Genomic DNA, 21,205 nt, shown 5'->3' on the forward strand with positions numbered 1-21,205 from the left:
GAACTTAAAACCAGTGTGAAACGTTTTGCCCACCTCAAATGACTGTAGCACTACTGTTGTTTCAAAAGCAAACTTAAAACCACCGCAAACAGTCCACTTTCTCCCTACCACGAAATAAAAACCACGCAAACTTATAATGCATTTACAGTACTGCAAATGCTTACTAGTACACTTTTTTGTCAACCGCGCAGGGCGTGTTTTTCTAAACTTCATAATATCCTTAATACATGTATGTCATGTACCTATGATGAAGATCCAGCCACAGTTTATAGCTTTCATCCAACAAAAAAATCCAGCAAAAAGAATGATTGACAATCTTAAATCCAGCAAAGTTTGATTTAATTAGTCATCTTCTCATTCCGCCCTATGCTTCTTGACATGGAAAATATGCAACTTTTCTGAAGCCCCCTCTTATACCTTTTGACATAACGTGTCATAGCCATTACTTTACAACAAATTTCATCACATTAGAGTACTGTAGAAGGGGTAATGTATCCTATCAAATGTGAGGAGTTAATGTGATATACTGTGTTTTTGTTAGTATGACTTTATAGGTTTAGGTACCAATAACAATTGCTGTAGAAGCTTTAATATGTTCCGTTAAATAATGTCTGAACTGTGCTCAACTTGTCTGTACAGTATCTTACACTTTATCACAATGGTGACATCAGAGGCAAAAATGTCAGTCCATCGAGAACCCAAATAAGCAGCTTTTTGTACACAAAGCCATTAGTCTCCATTAGGCTACAAAAAATTGACTATTAAAAATCCTAACAGGAAACATGCAAAAATTGAATATAGCTGTCCAGTCCTTTAATACACACCTACTGGTAAGTGGTCCCCATCATATTGATGGAGGAACACCAGTGGTATATTCTGCGAAAGGTTATCAATTGTGAAAAAAGAAAGAAAAACATTGTTTGCTGGCAAGCTTCTTTGGATGTAGTCAGAATGTTACCAAGTGCTGGCACTAAAGAGCTTTGACCATGCATGAGTATACTAAAAGAACACTACAATTCACCGGTGTAAATTCCTATATCATCATCATTGTGCTTCTCCCTGCAACAGTAAACAAACAAAACCTTGGTGCTAAATGTCTAACTCAGTACTTAGTATGCAGATTCAGCTCCAATCATCAATGACCATCTGGCTAACAAAACCTTGGTAGGCAGCACTGTAAAACAATGCTGCTACTTTATGCCACACCAATTTAATTTCTTTGTTCTTGAAAGCAAAAAAAAGAATGCAATGGAAAAGTTCCAGGAATTGAAATATTCCTTCCTGTCGTCTTGTTTTTTTTCCAGTTCTCTTACTTTGTTTTTACTTCAAACTGTCTGCTAACCAAGGAAATAAATTTTGAAGAAAAGTTGAACTTTAATTTCCAACACAAAAAAAAGCTTCCATAGCAGGCTCTACCGGGCCTTTTTGGGGGCTTGTAATATAATTTTTGCAGCCAGCCCGTAACCATCAGCCAGACTGTAACCATTTTGCCCGTAGAGCCTGCACCAAGACGGCGGCTCATAGCAAAAATCATGTTAGGAGCGTTTGGCACAGAGGTGCGAATTTCCTGCCTATGGTGGACCGCTAACAAACTACACGCACCTCCTCCAGACAATACGCTGTCACGCCCCCCGGGCCAACTGGTATATAGCATTTAGGGCGTGACATGCTGAAAGAATAAGTAAGTTTAAACTTCTGTATTTAAAAAAAAGTCATTTTGACCGTTAGAAAATTAGTGCATACGGGAGCGTGACAGCGCATTGTCTGGAGGAGGTGCGTGTAGTTAGCGGTCTGCCACAGGCAGGAAATTCGCACCTCTGTGCCAAACGCTCCTAACGTGATTTAAATTTCACTTTGACCCGCCGTCTTGGTGCAGGCTCTACGGGCAAAATGGTAACAGTCTGGCTGATGGTTACAAAAATTATATTACAAGCCCCCAACAGGGCCTGCTATGGAGGCTACACAAAAAATGCATTTGTGTGCAATCCACTGCTTCATGACTTGTAAGGAATGAGCAGTTCACTGCTTCATGATGTCACAAAAGGGATGGATTGGTCATTCCTTCACAAAGACCAGTGGGGCTGAGTTACAAAATTCCAAGTAAGTCCAGTTTCTTTGTGTTGGAAAGTACAGTTAAACTTTTCTACCAACATGATGAACTTTCAAGTGAAAAATTGCACTTACCCAGATTTTTTAGTGTACAACTCCAGTGCTAATCTCATTTCTTGACAAACACGAGCTGGACGGTCAAAAATTTGTGTTAGAAATTCCAATTCCACTTTTCTTCAGAGTGATTTCTACCAAATTTCAAGCTAAGGAAATCAATTGGTGTGGCCTTAAACAACTTGTAACTATCAATCCTCTTCCACCCTCACTACTGGTGGTGAGTGCTGCTAACCAGCTGCTGCAGATCAACAGTCAGGACATCGGTCAGCGTAGCCGACAGCGTGCAGTGGGTCGGCTGGGGGTGGGGGGCGGCCACCTGGCCCGTGAATGGGACGGGGCCGCGCCCGCCGTACTCCGGATGGCGTTTCTGCATGTGGCTCTTGAGGTGGTTCTTCTGGATGAAGCCCTTCCCGCACAGCTGGCAGTGATGTGGCCGCTCCATCTCCGACTTGTGGATGTACTTGTGCCGCTTCAGCTTGGTCCCTGTGGAGTGGTGGAAGACAACGAAAGAATGATTAAAAAAACATGAAAACTCTAGAGCTAGTAAATAATCTTTTGTTCCAGTAAAGGTTTTGAATTTGTCATGAAGTTGATAAATGACAAACAAAAAGGAGCAAAGGAAACAAACTGGAATATCTCTAAAATTAATTTCTTCAGAAAACTAGATTTAAGAAGGGATTCAAAGGTGCATGGAACTCTATATATAAGTATGAACTCTATAGTCACTAGATTTCTAGGTATATTCTACCCACTCATGAGACATGGCTCCACTTTACTTTGTCATGTGTACACAGTATTCAATCATCATTTCAAAAAGGCATAAGGACTTGCCAAAAATTCATTCATTCCTTTTTAACATAGCGTTTGAACAAAACAAATGATTTTGAAAAAAATCTGTCATTTTGGCCCCTAAGAAAAGTATTTTCTAAAGAAATCTGATATTAGCATTGCCATTGTACCAAGGGAATATTATCACAGGAGTTAGACACACTGCCTGTTAATAGAACTGTAACTGCTTTTAAGTAGCCATTTTCTACTGACTTTGCAGCCCAAAATAGATAATTGCTGAGTAAAGATAGATTTCATATTCTAATTTGATATTCTAAACAAACAAACAAACAAACAAGCAGACAAACAAAACAAACAAACAAACAAACCTGTGAGGAAGCTCTGTCCACAGAAGTCACACAGGAAGGCCCGCTCTCCCTTGTGCCTCAGCTCGTGGTGCTTCAGGTTCTGTTTGGACGTTGTGACGAAGCGGCAGAGCGAGCACTTGAACGAGAGCGTGTCCCGGACGGACGGGATGTCCGCGTGTTCTGTAAGGTGACGCTTCAGGTTGTCCTCAAGGGCGAAGCCTTTCCCACACACCTGGAGGGAAATACCCTTTATCATTATCACAAATTACAAATTTAACATACCCAAGGGGACAAAGTCATAGAGGACAAGTATTGTTTGTCACAGGTAATAATCATAATTAAGGCTAATCATCTGACAGAGTGCCATGGTTGGCCCTTAAGGTAGAACAATGGTATGGTTGCTGATTTTTTTTTGGGGGGTCTTAAAAGTACTGCTTACCAAGCATTATGAATGGGTCTCAGTGACCTTGAAGATAATGATTCGTTAAAAATTTTAGGCCACATAATGACTTAAATCAAAAATTACACCCCCATGCCCATTTTTACAAAAGTCAGTCTCCCTCCCTAATAATAACGATCCCATCCATGTCCACTGCTAATGTATTTTGATAAAAAAGATAATTTAGTTGCAGCAGTGCCCCCTCTCACCTCACACTGGAACTGCTTCTCATCGTTGTGTTCAGCCTCGTGCAGTCGGAGGGAAGGCGCCCCACGACACTCCAGCCCACAGGTCTTACAGATGAACGGGCCTGCAAAGATTTGCATGGAAAAAGTTAGGCCTAGGAAAATTGATGTTGTGTTTATGTTTATGGTCCTGAAAAAGCAAGGGTTGGTAGCTAGAGATTCTCTTTTCTTTAGATTTCTGCTGAAGAAATCCAACAAATACAGTTCAATAATGTGAAACTAAATAAAACATGAAATGCATCAGCACACTGGTATTTTCAACATAACACCAGTCAGTTTAAATCGAGAAGTACAGTTTCCGGATTCGAAGGCAGCTAGAACCTCCCTGACTGAAATCCCTAGTTTTCAACTTTTTTTTCCCTGGATGTACAGGAATCTTTTACATACCATTTCAAAGATTATGTTGTCTTCATTATTAGGTTGTTTTTTTATTGCCATAGTGTATAAACTTATCGATATATTTGAAGTTAAAAATTGCTTAGACCGCAGGGTAGAAAGAGTTTCCCCAGGCTTATGAAGTTTCCCCCCAGACTTGGTGAGTTAGACCGCGGGGCTGACAGACCAGCCTGCATGTAGACTACATTACATACAGCACCATGAAAGTGACTGAATTAATCAGAAATCACACCTGGCCAGCCTGTGTAATTAGCACATATATGATAAATTCTATGAAAAGTCTAAGGCGCACTTTAGACCTACAATGTTATAAGGTCGTACGATCATCGTCGTAGGCGACGGTTTTCTTTAGACACACGGTCAGGAAATATCATGGGACCCCCGCGGCGCAGAATTCTATTGATGTGCGCGTGTGACTCAAAGTGAACTCTTGCGCTCAAATTCAAAATGGCGGGGGAACCGCTTGTTTTCGTCAAAAGATGAAGCTTTTACTGACTTTGCAACAACTGTTGCCCTGCAGATGAGACGTTGAGAACGGTGCTCAACAAAGAAAGAGATTGAGGCTGGTACAGAGACGGACGGGATTTAACCCGAGTTCGTGGCCGCCGCCGGGGATGTCCCGGGGATCGAGGAATAGGGGCATACTAGAGAAGTAGCCACTGGTAGCAGGGCGTCGCGCCGGAATACTAGTAACCGGTTTCGGACGAGAAAAATATGTTTCCATTGCTAACTGCATGCATATTTACAAAGAAAACGATAGAAACTTTCCTTCCCAGACAGGAAACAGCACGCTGTAGGGTTATTAGCATATCACCCACTTCCGTCGCCGGCGACGATTCTTCTTTAGACGAGAAAAACACAGCCACAGACCCCCCCGCTGAACGTCGTGCGACTGGGTCCGAGGTGGTCGCACGACATTTCGAGGATTTCCCGTTTATTGCCGTCGTACGATTGTTTTGATCGTCTTTAGACGGCCAAAAAATACCGTCGCCGGCGACGTCGCCCACGACGATGATCGCACGACTCTAAAATGTCGTAGGTGTAAAGAGGCCCTAAGCAAGGGGGATAGGCCGCGGTCCTGAACAGAACCCCACATACTAAAATAAACGTAGAACGGGCTGATAGTTAGGTCCTCAGAACTGAACACAGCTGAGCCACTTTCCAATAGTTGTGCATTATTTTTTGCTCTACAGAAAACTGAGATTGTACTACCTTGGACTGATTTCAGAAAGAGCATATTATCCAGCTATTAAAGTTGAAGACCTACATTGATAGGTAAACAAGAATCATGTGGGATTTTAGGCTTTGGGAAGTAGGACAAATCATACCATCTCTTATAGAATATGCCAACTGCTTTATTTGGCAGAGTCTGACCTGCAGCCATGGCCAGGCATGACTATTGTCAACTGTGGAAAAATATGTCTTAGAATGTTTGATAAGTTAACTGTTGACAAATGTGTTAATCAAACTTGTAATGTAACAAATTGATTTTATACTGAAACAAATTCACACACTCAGGTGGAAAAGCACTTTATGTGCCTTCCTTGTTGCAAGAAAGAGGGGAAGTAAAATACCTCTTGGGTAGGACGTAACTAAGTAAAAGCAAGGAGGACCTATATAAAACCTCCTTGGTAAAAGCAGAGGTCCTGTGAAAGCTAAAAATACTGATTTTTCTTTTTTTTTAGATTGACAGTTCAGCTTAGCTGTCCATCATTTAGGCACGTACATCTAAGTTTGATGGGAGCACTGTGCACCCAAGAAAACATCTCCAGACATTATTAGCTAATTTTAAAGTAAATGCCAGTGCTCTAGGAAGGAAGGAATTCTTAGGAAGTTAAATCAAGCACAGGGGGGATGCGTCAGAATTTATTGTTCTTTCAGGGATGTCTGTATTGGCTGTGAATATCCCAATTAATGTCAAGGTGTGAATTACACTGATTTGCATAGAGCCAAAAGACAATTGGTACATGGAAAGATAGAATTTCTCGGCTACCATGGATCAAGACTGGGTATTGAAAAAGCAGAGGTTTTGGTCGGGAGGCTAGGAGCTGTGTCCACGATTTGCAACATCACCTCGAGGGAATGTGTGCTACCCAGTCGTAATGGGGAAGCAAGGTGCATTAGTACATCATTACTTCTGTATAGAAATATAATATTATTTATCTTTGCTGGAAGGGAGCTGATCTGTATGGAGACTGACCCTTGGTATATAGTACATGTATGTCAAACCAAGGAGGTTATAAAAGAAAACCTGGTTTAAAATTTGGTCAAACAAACTTTAAGGAATGAAAAAAAAAAAATGGCCTGAGGACTCAGTAAAGGTTTCAACAAACCCTGTCACAATCACACCAAAGAATGATGAACTGTTTTAGTGATTATAAGATCACCTCAACTCAAGAGGCAGCTTGGAACAAGCTGGCTTGAGGCTATTTGAATCTGGCTTGGAGCGTTCATTTCACAAATTAACAACTACAAAATCTCACAATAAATGATAGTTTAAAAGAATGATAAATAACATCTAAAAAAAATTTTTAAATGATTAAAAAATAATAAAATGAAAAAAGATTTAAAAAATGATAAATGTCATGTTCACAAATTAACCACTAAAATTAGTAAAAAATCTCCCAATAAATAGAGCCAAGTGCCACTGGTTGGTCTGACCTGGTAGTCGTGCTATAAACATAGGGTCTAGGCTAACAAACTCTATAGCCTCCTTGGTTGAGACAACAGACAATTGACATAAATGGCTTCACAAGAAAAGCAAATGCCGTCTTCAACCAAGGACATTATTCTGAATAATGCCCTTACTTCAACTAAACAACAATTGGGTATAGACAAATAACAACACAGGCATGCCATAAGCCAGCTTTGTGAAGTGAGAGGTTGGCTGGCTGGCCAGTATTATGCAAAGTACATTTCTGGTTCCGAGATCACCAAGGCCACACCAATTTAATTTCTTGGTTAACAGATTTTTATTTTCCAAAAAAAAAGAAGTTAACCAAGAAATTAAATTGGTGTGACCCAATCTAAGGCACGAAAATAAAATAGTCCTTCAGACCAAGGAGGTTTAAAATCATCTTGTTCAGACACTAGTGAGCTGTAGGGATGATATGGGATGCACTTGAACTAATTTGGTTGGGGGTAGGGCAGACAAATCAAACTTTAAATTTGTCTTACATTGTTTTCAAAGAATTTTTTTTAGTTCACATAGAAATGTTGCCTGGATTCATCTGAAGTTGAATACAACCTACTAGGTTAATTACCCAACATCTGGTTTACCCATTTGAATACATTATCTATTCCAGATGTGAATTTTCAGGTTTCTGTACTTTGAAATCATACCTCAGCTTACACCAAGGACAATATATAATGTCCTTGCTTACACCAAGGAGGTTTAGACCTCCTTGCTTTAAATACACACTGACTTATACGTATAGTAATACCAAGACCTGAGGGCCAAGGCTAACATGATTTTCAATCAAGCAGTTGTGGGGTAGAAGATTGTTATTTCTGTATTCTGATCAGCCAGGATTTCCAGGCTCCCATCCCATGACCCAAGGCAAGGCCAACATTTAGCTCAAGATCTCTTGGTATGAATGCCTCTTTGACACACACAGTATACTCCCTGTGTGATAATTACTTCTGAATCAACTTGATAATTTGACAGCATCACTGCTTGTCCAGGACAATAGCTGAGCTAGTTTGAAGCCGCATAACAAAGAAGCGAATAATTACTTGAATTTCCTGAACGAGGGTATATGAGCTCTCCCCCTAACTGCCTATTAAAGATCCATATTGTAGGATTTGGAACCAAAATATTACCTAGAACCAACGAGGCTTGAACAAACTCTAGATCTAGCTAGCCTGATTTTTCGATTCATATCAACTTCATATGTCGTTTATGAAGGTTAGACGTTCAGGTAAAGACAATTCAAACTCTACAAGTGGATAAAATTCTGAGATTTAATTCGGAATCTCATAACTTCCTATGTCAAATGGAACAATCTATAGAATTAGATGTGCTAAGCCTATCTTAGTATTTCCAGTTCCCGCACTACAAAAGTGACCTAAAGGCATCTCTCCTCAGCTATGTAACACATTGAAGTAGAATGTAAACCAAAAATGATAAGTATGTCCAAGGAGGTTTTATATAAAACCTCCTTGGTATGTCACCAACATGGCTCGAAACATGAGGTTTGAACCTGCATAAGAAAAGCATAAAATAATTAGGTTTAAAGGACAAAGGACCTTGGATCAATTTTAACCTCCTTGCTTGGATAAGGTCTGAAAGTTTCAAACGTCTGATGATTTTGAAATTTATTCAGTTGTTTTGAGTGATTGTGTTTTGGCTATAAAGGACATGATTTGATCGGTATAAAAGCAAGAAGATCCCAAATACATCTCATTGTCAGTCCCAATATGAAAGGGATTTGAGGCAAAACCTAGATATGCTCTGTAACCAAATAACTTGTGGCATTCAATCACATCTCAACTCATAATGTATGAATCTACTGCAGTCAAATGGCAACCACATGCCTTTATACTGGATGAACTTATCTTGTACTTGCCCTCACCTACACCAACAGGGAGCCAGAGGTTTTGGAAATCAGTTGCACACAAAAGGCCAACTATAAATGAATAAATGTAAGATACCACCAATGTGTGAAAACAGGCTGCTGGTAGGTGCAACACCTACCTAGGACAATTGTATGGTCAATATACTGTCTGACCAACACACAACACAGCTGTAATTTGTCTCTTTGCACATTTTTAGTTATCAAATTTTAAATCCCAGTTGATCTCTAGTATATAGCAGGGAAACAATCTCAGGTCCCTGCATTGATCTCCAAGCAGATGAATTGGTCAGGGTTATAGCATCTGTTGCTCTTTCGAAAATGTACATGTAAGTTGTAACTGTTATCATATGAACTTTTCACATCAACTGATTTGGACCTCAAGTGTGAGATGCAGGACCGCGGTCTAATTTCGAAGCCCTGCAGACTTAAGTTGGGAGTGTTTCCTGTAAGACTGTCAATTCACGCCTCTTTCCCACCTCTCTGCCCCGCCTCTCACACCTTTCTGACACAGCTTTTCATTCAAGTTATCCCAGCAGTCTGAAGTTTGCCCCGCGGTCTCCCTGCTTTTGGACAGTTCTGCCCCGCGGTCTAGAAGTTTAGAGCCGCGGTCTAACAATTTTAGACCCGAGTTCTGTGATTTCACATCTCCGGGCTAGCTTTTTATTTCAGCGGGCTAACCAACTAGCCTGCAGTCTGCTGACATTTTTTATTAATGATATCTACAGTTATGAACATTGCAGAATAATAATTTTTACATCACTGTACTTGTTACATTAAGAGCTACACACTGATGTGAAACTTAATGGTAGAACATCAATTTTTCTGGAGATTCCAAATAGCTACTGTATTCCCCGATGTAAACTGACTGGTGTTACATCATATTGTAATAATACATCTATACATTGTAAAAGCACAAGTATCAGAATAAACTGCACAAAGCAGTACAATGTTTACACATTCTTACATCAACTGTTACTGTTCAAAGCCTTCATCTGTTAACAGCACCATGCCATTCTCAATCTTGTATCAAAAAGGAAGTAAAGACTGGCTGTTTGGCTACCATTTATTTTATTTTATTTATTAGAATCTTCAGACAGCTGGATGGCCCATTTAATTTTGATCATGACAAATTGATTTTTAATGGACTACAAAAACAGTAAATCATCAGTATAACAAAGAAAAATAAACTTATGACAATAAAATTGTAACTTAAGTAACAGAGAATTGTCGAGACATAAGTTTAGAACTATGCCTGACCTTGAGTGTTGCAGATCTGGTAGCGTTTGTGCTGGATGACCTCCCACTTGGTGCGGAACCGCCGCTCACAGTCCGGGCACTTAAACGGCTTCTCTCCTGGGGAATACACAGTACTAACATTAACACAACAAGAAAAAATAATTGTTCACCTGTACATTTGGTCAACAACCAGAACTACTTCCTGGTAGGTAAACATTTTTCCTAACCTCTACTCAACGCTTGAAGTTTTCACTTTAAGAGATGGAAACGTGTGTCCAAGAGCTACACAAACCACATTTATAAATAGGAATAATCTAAATCTGAAACATAAAATGGTAAATAGCTGAGTAACTTTTGTACATGCTGCTAACTCTGGATGTGTAATACCTGCAGCCTCCACAAACAACCATCCACCCACAGCACACATACACCCATTCCCAACTGTGTGGACCTTGACATGCTTTGCAAGATGGTCCCTGCGACTGAAGGTATTCCAATTCAAGGGGTAAAACCTAACTAGCACCCTCTCGTGACCTTCAGTACACCCTCCCAAACCCAGCATCCCCCTCTCCTTCCCTCCCTGTATGGACCCTGACATGTTTCACTTGGTTGTCCCTACTGCATGCTGCTTTCTAACTAAGGCTTGGGTTTAGACATAGCATCCTTCCCATATCTGTATGCATCCCGACACATTACCTACCTGTATTGACCCTGACATGCTTCACCAGATGGTCCCTTCGGCTGAAGGTTTTGCCACACATGGGGCAGACATGCTGCTTGTTCTGGCTGAGTAAAATCTTACTAGCACCCCCTCCCAACACCTACCCCCCTTAAAGCTCACAGTACCCTCCTACCTGTATGGACCCTGACATGCTTGACAAGATGGTCCCTACAACTGAAGGTTTTGCCACACATTGGGCAGACGTGCTGCTTGTTCTGGATGTGTAAATCCTAAACGCACCCCCCTCCCAACCTTAGGTATATCACAGGTATAACACACATACACCCTTCCCTACCTGTATGGACCCTGACGTGCTTGACTAGATGGTCCCTCCGACTGAACGTTTTGCCACACATGGGGCAGACGTGCTGCTTGTTCTGGATGTGTGAATCCTAAAAGCACCCCCTCCCAACCTTAGGTATACCACAGGTATAACACACATACACCCTTCCCTACCTGTATGGACCCTGACATGCTTGACTAGATGGTCCCTCCGACTGAACGTTTTGCCACACATGGGGCAGACGTGCTGCTTGTTCTGGATGTGTGAATCCTAAAAGCACCCCCTCCCAACCTTAGGTATATCGCAGGTATAACACACATACACCCTTCCCTACCTGTATGGACCCTGACATGCTTGACTAGATGGTCCCTCCGACTGAACGTTTTGCCACACATGGGGCAGACGTGCTGCTTGTTCTGGATGTGTGAATCCTAAAAGCACCCCCTCCCAACCTTAGGTATATCACAGGTATATAACATATACTCCCCTCCCTACCTGTATGGACCCTGACATGCTTGACTAGGTGGTCCCTCCGACTGAAGGTTTTGCCACACATGGGGCAGACGTGCTGCTTGTTCTGGATGTGTGAATCCTAAACGCACCCCCTCCCAACCTTAGGTATATCACAGGTATAACACACATACACCCTTCCCTACCTGTATGGACCCTGACATGCTTGACTAGATGGTCCCTCCGACTGAACGTTTTGCCACACATGGGGCAGACGTGCTGCTTGTTCTGGATGTGTGAATCCTAAAAGCACCCCCTCCCAACCTTAGGTATATCACAGGTATATAACATATACTCCCCTCCCTACCTGTATGGACCCTGACATGCTTGACTAGGTGGTCCCTCCGACTGAAGGTTTTGCCACACATGGGGCAGACGTGCTGCTTGTTCTGGATGTGTGAATCCTAAAAGCACCCCCTCCCAACCTTAGGTATATCACAGGTATATAACATATACTCCCCTCCCTACCTGTATGGACCCTGACATGCTTGACTAGGTGGTCCCTCCGACTGAAGGTTTTGCCACACATGGGGCAGACGTGCTGCTTGTTCTGGATGTATAAAACCTAAAATCACCCCTCCCAACCTTCATCATCATCATCATCGGTCGGGGGGGACCGGGGCAAGCCCCAACCTTAGGTATACCACAGGTATAACACACACTCCTTCCTACCTGTATGGACCCTGACATGCTTGACTAGATGGTCCCTCCGACTGAAGGTTTTCCCACACATGGGACAGACGTGTTGCTTGTTCTGGATGTGTGTCTGGGAGTGGCGCCGCAGACCGCTGCTCGTACGCAGCTTTGCTGAGCAGATGTTACAGGAGAACAGGGGCTCCTTCGAGTGGACCTGACGGGAAAGGAACAATTATATACTTGTCATAAATCAGATTAAACATTCTGTACCATTCATATGATTTCCGTAAATCAGAATATTGAAGTTAACATCATCTTTACAGCAACCCAGAAATGTTACAGGACAATAGCCGCTCCTTCGAGTGTACCTGGCAGGAAAGGAACAATTCTATAATTGTCATAAATCATAACAAGTAAACCTCATTTTCAAAATTCTGTACCTAAAGTTGGTAAATTTAACCCACACTGTGCACCTAATTTTTGACTGTGGGCTTTGTTGTATCACTTGTTTAAGATTGGGAAGTTACATGTAGCTATAGAATTTCAGATCCAAGCTCTGAAGAGAACCAGTAAGGTTTGTTATTACTGTAAATGCATTTAAGTTTGCATGGTTTTTATTTCGCGGTAGGGAGAAAATGGAGTGTTTGCCGTGGTTTTAAGTTTGCGTTTGTGACAATTGTAGACCTACGGGGGTAGGAGGGCAAAAAATTTTAATGGTGGTCTTAAGTTCGAATATAAGGACTTACTGCAAAAAACGCAAATATAAAACCATCGCGAACATTCCTGCATTTACAGTAAGTCTTGCTCCTTATTCTATGTTGCCAGGGTTCTAGCTTGTGCACTTTACTTTTAGCAAATTGGGCCATCACACTATTATTTGCCCTGCATGCAAACTGTATAAGAGATCAACAGTGGGAGACCCTCACATGTAGCAGGTGTTTTCTCATGGCGGCAGGCGTGTCGAACACCTTGTCACACGCCGGACAGTTTTTCTGTCTCTTCCCGACGTCCTCCAGGGTGTCCCTGATCCACTGTTTCTGCTCGTCTGTAAAATGGTGCTTCGTTCTCTCTGTCTGGGGCGTCTCTGGAGTTCCCTCTATCACACCTACTTCACCTGGAAACACAGAACATTTCAGTAGGCATATTATGAGTAAAAGATAAACACCTTAGTTTGATTCAGCTACAGGTAGGAATGGGTACCAGTTTGGCTTACACAGATCCAAGTCTAGGTTTAGGTCCAGACCTGAACCTGTTTGGATAACAAGTTCGGTTTCATTTACAGTTCAATGCTTTTTTTGTCAGTGACTAACAACCAAAGGGGAGACTCAGTAGTATCTAGTATTTGATTATTCTCAAAACACATGAATTTTTCTCAAATATGAGCTAGAAGCATATATCTTTTAATAAATTTTATCAGTTGCCTTAATGAAATGTCCAAAACCTAGTTCATGGCTTTGAGTTTTTTTGGACTCGGTTCATGGAAGTTGTACCAGGCTTAAAATAGGTCCTTACACTACAGGCAGACACTACAGACGTATTTCACTGTACTCAGTCACCTATGCCCTCCTGTTCCTTCTCGTGCCCCTTCTCGTGGCGAGACATCCCCATCCACGTGCGGAAGGACATATGGCAGTACCGGCAGCAGAAGAGGGGCTCTGGCGAGTGGATCTGCACAGAAACAGGGCAATGAATAGTTTCATCAGGTTGGTAAAACAATATCATAACAACTTACAGTTCTTTTACACAACCCAGTGTTTTTTACCTTAAGCCGGCATTTTGGTGGCCAATGTTTCTGTGACTGTCTGTCACCTTCCTCAGGGCAATTCTGACTAGTTCTGCTTCACACTGCAGCTAGGTGTCGCTGCTGCAGTGTGAAGAATGCGGTCCCAAATGTGACTGAGTTTACATCTCCCTTATCACTACTCCGGTCATGAACCATATGATGAGGGAGGATGCAAATTCAGTCATATTTGGGACTGCATTCTTCACACTGCAGCAGCGACACCTAGCTGCAGTGTGAAGTAGAACCAGTCAGTATTGCCATGAGGCTAAGGGGTTAAAAGTTAAAATCCTCCCACACCTTTATTGATGTATAGGGCAGTGCCCATCTCCGTTTAATAGCCCTGGGCCACACTGTGGTGCAATCACTGTAGCAGGGGGCTAGTCCACTGGCAGTGAAGTGTGTTTAACTTCCATACTGTTTCAGAAGTATGTACCATTTTTATAAAGTCTTTGGTATGACTCAATGTGCCTCTTGTCCAAAGGTGTCCTACCTGGGGCTTGAACCCCAGTCCTTCTGGTCCAAGTAATTTGAACCAGATGTGGTGAGAGACAGAAGTGCAGAACACTACACCACAGGGACACCCCTGAGGCTAAGGGGACAGTCACAGAAACATTGGCCAGGCAACTAACACTGTCACAACAAGGAACATTGTCACAAACACAAGTTTCACTCTTATCTGTTATCAATTAGCCTGGGTGCCAACCTGATTAGTTTACATCTAGTCTGATAGTTACAACCAGCAGTAGTCAAATGTGTCCTTCCTTATCACAGCACAATACAGTAACTGTAGAATGGAACTTATCAGCATCAAATATGAATCATATCAAAGAAGCAGCTTCATCAGTAGAGGGTTTACAACACATGGATCTTCAGACACAGAGTGTAGTCTAGGAGTGACAAGTCATTTTGAAGAATGTTCCTACTAAGCAGGGCAGCAATATTGAGTAACCAACACTGTACTACACACCTGTATCAGGTGCTTCCTCATGTCGAGCGGCATCTTAAAGACCTTCTCGCACTCGGGACAGTTCCTCTGCCTCTTCTCCACCCTCTCCAGGGTCTGGTTCACCCACTGCTGCTGCTCCTTGGACAGGTTCCAGTCGGGGATGCCCTTCTCCTTCCTCTTACGTTTCCTCGGCCGGGCGTTACCTTGAAGGAAAAAGTCAAGGTTAAGCATAATGTACAGTCAGGGTTGGACAAGTTAGTATATATGATTGCCCGGGGCAAGTGAAAGTGCTGTTTGGGCAAGTGAATGTCCTCCCCCACTTGCCCGATCGGGCAAGCAAGATTATTTCATGCAGTCTGTTTCAAAACAATCTTTTTTCCAATGAAAAGATCACAAAAACACCACACAACAATCATTTATGTATCATTATAAACTGCATTTCTCTCAAAATATTCTAAAAGATTATGAATTTAACTAAAAACAGGACAATTTGGCTCATGGAATACAGGTAAACAAACACCCATGGCTCTCTTTCTGTTGGTAGACCTGCGAGCACCGAAACTTTGCAACAACCTTTAAATTTGAAACATGATATCCGCGTACTGTCTGACAAAATGACCAATAATCTGGTAGGCGTACCAACTACTAAGTATTTAGTATCTGCCCAGAAAAGAAGAAGAAATAGCCATGCCTTTAAGTGCCAAATCTATCAATCCAGTATGGAAGCGTTCGAAAACTCATTTTTCCCTAGAACTATCGTAGAGTGGAACTCATTGCCACCAAGTATCCTCAACAACACTTTTAAGTTAGACGTGCAAATGTTAGGAGTGACAAGTCGTTCAGTGCAATGTATAACCAGCTGCTGTCGTGCTGCGTGCCTGCAAATTTAAAGCTGGTGTGTTACACTGAAGGGCGGTTATATAGATACTGATAAAGATACCTCTGGATTCTCCCTTCCGCGGTCTCCCCCTCCTGCGTTTTGTGGGCGGGGCCACCGGGCTGTCTGGCTCCCACTCTGAGACATCTTCTATCGCGCCGGCGTCCAAGTCTGACTCTTCCCCCTCGTCTTCCAGATCCTCCGGCTTGTCTTGAGGGATGTCTGCTGTAGACTGTGCACTTGTGGAGGGTTGGTTGACGTCGGCTCCCCCAAGTTCTTTGCTTGGGTCTGCGGCTTTGCTGGTGGTCCCGCCGCTCAGGATCTCGCTGAACATCCGCGAGTGTACGTCGTCGCCTTGTGTGGGGAGTGCCGGGAACGCACTGTTCGCGTCAGTGTTGCTCCCCTGATCTACCATCTCCGGCCGTACCTGTAAGGGAGTGGGGTATTTAAAAAAAATCTGTATTCTTGCTCAAGACTGAGGCATACTGACTTCAAGTACACTCATTTCTTTGGAGGGGAAAGTGAGTTGCCATATTATTGTAGACATGGGGATATTGGAAAGTACAAAAGTGAACCATGTTGAACCATGTTGAACCTATTGAACCATGTTACATGTACATACCTGCCCGACGTCTCCCGTCAGCAGCGCCCTGTTTTCCGCCTCCAATGCCGCGTTCTTGTCTTGTAGGAACTGTGTCAGCTTCTCCACCACTGGGTGCAACTGTAAGGAAAAGGAAGGCAAAGTCATATTGATCCAGTTTACCTCACTTATGAGCTATTCTTCCACTGCTCGTGACAAAGAAAACAGACGCTATGTAGTTTCTACAGTTTGTATAGTTGTAGAAGACCTTATGAAGATCGTTGTACCTTTGTTTGCTGTTTTACACAAATATGTCTGAGAACCAACAAATCACTGGACTACGCACACTATCTACCTGGAGCAGGCTGGAAAGCACAATGAACAGTGTATCACTGAGTCCGGAGGACTGCAGCCTTTACTAACCACTGGACTACACATGTTACCTACCTGGAGCAGGCTGGCGGCGGACAGGAGGTCACGGGCGTCACGGTCGTTGTCCACGAAGACGATCTCGGTGGTGTACATGTAGCTGAGGAGCGCGGAGAAGATGTTGGCGCCGATCAGGTCCAGCTGGATCGCCTCGCTGGGCTGCAGGTTGGCGTCCGATAGGATGCTCTGGAACAGCGAGCTCCGCGCTGCAAGCACCACCTTGTGGCATCTATGGGAAATGCAGGCATAGTACCATTAGAATTTATGAAATTGAACTAGATATAGACTGCGTAATTTCTTTCTCAGGATTGCAATGCAAAAATCCGATTAGTTATTCCTTTTAGTCGGATTTACGACATGCTCTGGAACAGGGAGCTCTGCTCTGCAAGCACCACCTTGTGGCATCTACAGGAAATGCACACATTTCATGATTCAGTAACACAGTGAGATCGATGGAGAGGCAAATACTAGTACTAGAATGACACAGCTGGATTAAATCTACAGTCTGAAAAATGGTGGGGGAATTGTCACAAAATCTAAATGCTGCTTTCTTTTAGAGGACTTGTTTAAATTAATTTTTTTAGATTTGTGAAGTTTACCATGCTAAAATATTTTTTTCTTTTGCATCCGACTTTGTTATGATGCTGTAAAGGGCTAGCCTGAGTACCAGCCTCCGTAGTGACCGCTGGCTCAAAAAAGTGGTTAGCAAGCAAATTTTTTTGAGCCAGCGGTCACTACGGAGGCTGGTACTCAGGCTAGTAAAGGGCTCCCTTAAGCTTGGTAATCAGTTCTTGTAAACTGAAGGAACTACCCTAAGGAAAAAAAGAAAGAAAAGACATATACATATGATGGGACGTCTCACCTGAAGAGTTCGTCCTGCACACGGAAGGTGACGTCACAGAAGTGCCCGTGCTGCTGGAAGTCTCGCATGCTGCGCACCAGCGACTGGCTCTGCTCAGGGAACCGTAACGTCAGCTGCTTCCCGGACGGCAGCGGGGGCTGTGGCGGGGGCTGGCCCTGGGCCACCATCGGGGCTCCCGGCAGGGGCACCTGGGTCTCCATGGTTACTGCGATGCAATCTCAATGAGAATATCCTGGGTGAACACATGCAAATTGCAAGGTCATTAATTAATTAATTCATCTATTTATTGACTTGGCAGTTCAGGGTGCACAACCAGGGCTGCCAAAGGATTAATTATTGAAATAAAAAGCCCTCCATGTAATATTATATACCGTATCAAGTACATGTATTATCATTATGGTCCCTCACTAATTTTGACATTTTTGTTTAGTCCCCATGATGGCCATTATGATGCATGTTAGACAAATAATTTGAGCAGAATGTCCCAAATATGGATTGAACTGCTGCAACATTGTGGAAAAATTAATTATCGAATTTACAATTCTATATGCTTCTATCAACAACCTCCTTCGAGTCCTTGCTCTCTTTAAATTGTTTTTTTTTATCATATAATTAATGGCTTGCCAAGATCGAGGACATGTCCTTCAGGTTCTTGCCATAATTAGATCCATGGCTTGTGTTTAATATATTATTTGGGCATTATTCCTTGTTACTGCAACACACATTTGTAGCAGACAAAATAGTTGCCCTGTTCGAGTTCCACAAGTTTGTGGTCTACTGTTTTGACTCTCACAACAAAAGCCCAATATTTAGGCAAACCCCGCCATACCCTTCACATAATGGGCATCGAGAAAGGCCCCATTTAGGGCCTCATTTGTTTTCGAGCAGGTTTCCCTTTCTCAGTTCGTAGTCTACGATCGCTCTTGGGGCATTCAAGACATTTCTACGAGCTAAAAAAATTCCTAACTTTTCCGTAATATCTATTGAATGGTTAGGTGGAGCAACATATCCAATAAAACCAAGGAAAAACGTCGTTTCTTGGGAAAATTGCGCGCTTTCGTCTGCGTGCGTGCCTAGGCCCCAACCACACCCTCCAAACACCCGAGCCCCCATGCAGGACCCCACCAAACTTTTCATTGCATATCAACAATCCTGCAAGTTTGCAGCAAATGTCGTGTCCAAGTAAAATGAACGAGTATTTGTCTAGGCGGTAATTTAGATTTTGAAGCTGTTTCTTACCTTTCTAGTGGAGAAATTCAGCGGAATTTCCGCCACATCGCCACAAACCGGGATACTCTAGTCCCCCTCAATGGCGTCGCATGGTGGCAGCCAAACGTGCAGACTCCAATTTTTTAGCAAGATATTTCGGGCATTTTCCCGACGATTACCACAAATCAAACTTAGAGATCATTTTTAACATAAAACTGACAGTATTTTCGAATGTTCGTCTGTTCATTTACGAATTTAATTTGAGGAATTTGGTAATATTTGTGTTTTGCTGCTCTCAAAATCCTTCGTTGAGCCACAGCTGTCACGTGATCACGCTACGCGGTTCGTGATACCTGTGAGATGCCTCCTTGCGGTAAATAATAGAAGTGCAACATTGCATATCAATATGGACACAGAAATATAATTTAACAGCCTTTGTAACGTTACATATACTTAGTACATTTATCGTCCGACACTCCAAATACCTTACACACAAGAAAGCATACCATTCAATTTTTGGTACTTATAATGTCAAGATACAAAGGAAGCACACACAATACAATGAGCCTTGCAACTATTAAAGATAACATTTAATAAACTGTTGTATTAGCTGGTGATCAAAATGTTACATTTCCATTAAATATCTTTGTATCAGCAGCAGCCTTTGCAGTTAGCCATATAACAAGTCATAACCTGACATTGAATCTTATCAAAAACATTTGCGACTCCAATACAAACATAATAAATTAAGAACACAAACAAGTTAAAGGTTTGAACCTTAGGTCCGCTAATAACAATTTCTATCGTTAAGTTTTTACAATCAAAGTTCCCCAAAATAGCATTCAAGACAGTACATTAGCAGCTTTTGTTAATTCTGTGAAACCTTTGCTTGCTTTATATAGTACTGATATCCTCTATCCACCTTATAATCCTCAGCCCATACATGTAACATTTTAGAAAGAAACTAATCATAACGTTATATCTTTATCATTTTAGGAATTTTAAGGTGATTGTCTATTCCATAATTGTCTATTTAAGATCCAGAGTTGAAGCAAATACAGAATACAAATGACGTCAAAGTTAGAAAAAGCAACACAAGTAATACAATCAACATGGTCATTACCAACAGATGATGTGTCCTTCTGTGCCAGTTTCAGATGAGCTGCACCACACAATACCTCCATTATCACCTCTTAGAAAACAGACAACTGTTTCTCTATGCTTCAACAAAGGCCAAACTCTGGCAGCTACACCAATCTAATTTCTTGGTTAAAGGCACCCAAAGCATTTTATGTCAGGCTTGAAAACTGGAAGTATTCTAGTTGCTGTAATCTTTATGAAATGACATTTAATGCCACTGATTACCACATTTGCGTTGGAATTTCTTATCAAAAGTGCTCAAAAGCGGCACGAAACTAAGCTACATGGTGATCTTTTAGTTTCACGCGCCTAGTGTAAATAGACCGATACCATAGCTCTGCCCACCTGTCAAAAAGTAGAAATGCAAAATTAAAACATAGAAATGCAAATATTTGACGGACATGCAGTCACTCTCTCATTGGTCGAACCGTTAATTGTGATGGAAAGTCAGGATTAGTCTATCAGGGCTTGGATTTTCTGTCAGTTCTCACCACACAACGACATCGTGTCTTTGCTCCTTTAATGTCGATATGCAATGGTATAGTGTTATTTATTGAAACTTACTCTGTGTAGGAATGACTAGAAATTTTTGAGTTTTTTTATTCAAGTCTCTAGTCTCATTAAATGCTCTGGATGCCTTTAATGGAATTTGAAAAAAAAATGCTAGATTTGAAAATCAACATGAAAACAGAATCTCAGAGGAAGGTTTGTACTTTGGTGCACACAGTTTCAGGGAGTGGTTAGGTGAAAGTTTTCATCCCAGCCTTCTGTTTTATTAATTTTTAATGCTTTTTAATGATTGAACTTTTAATGATTTCCTCGTGCTGAAATTTGAAGAAAAGAATCCGTTAAACAAGAAATTAAATTGGTGTGGCCTAAACTGCATCATTCAAATACAAATTCTATTATGACTGAAATCTTGACCACAGCTTCGGGCATGAACGTCAGTGCCTGGGCCGCCTCGAGAGTCCCTGGCTCTGAGTCCCAGCTGCATAAAATCTTATCAAAGTCTTCTGAAACTTCACTCTCCATGC

General features: G+C 42.0%; 1 protein-coding gene across 1 annotated transcript; it reads right to left on the bottom strand.

The window, feature by feature from the left end:
- Positions 1–1,941: 1,941 nt before the first annotated feature.
- Positions 1,942–18,050, bottom strand: LOC136431287 (zinc finger and BTB domain-containing protein 17-like). The gene is made up of 12 exons (XM_066422621.1): positions 17,823–18,050; positions 16,979–17,189; positions 16,574–16,672; positions 16,015–16,378; positions 15,096–15,277; positions 13,902–14,013; positions 13,272–13,459; positions 12,382–12,559; positions 10,217–10,312; positions 3,951–4,051; positions 3,324–3,534; positions 1,942–2,649 (listed from the first exon to the last, which is right to left on the bottom strand). Exons 1-12 carry the CDS (start codon positions 18,020–18,022, stop codon positions 2,375–2,377), a joined length of 2,217 nt encoding a protein of 738 aa, XP_066278718.1. The 5' UTR covers positions 18,023–18,050; the 3' UTR covers positions 1,942–2,374.
- Positions 18,051–21,205: the final 3,155 nt, after the last annotated feature.

This window comes from Branchiostoma lanceolatum, chromosome 3 (assembly GCF_035083965.1).
Source record: "Branchiostoma lanceolatum isolate klBraLanc5 chromosome 3, klBraLanc5.hap2, whole genome shotgun sequence".
In the NCBI taxonomy this organism is placed as follows: domain Eukaryota; kingdom Metazoa; phylum Chordata; class Leptocardii; order Amphioxiformes; family Branchiostomatidae; genus Branchiostoma; species Branchiostoma lanceolatum.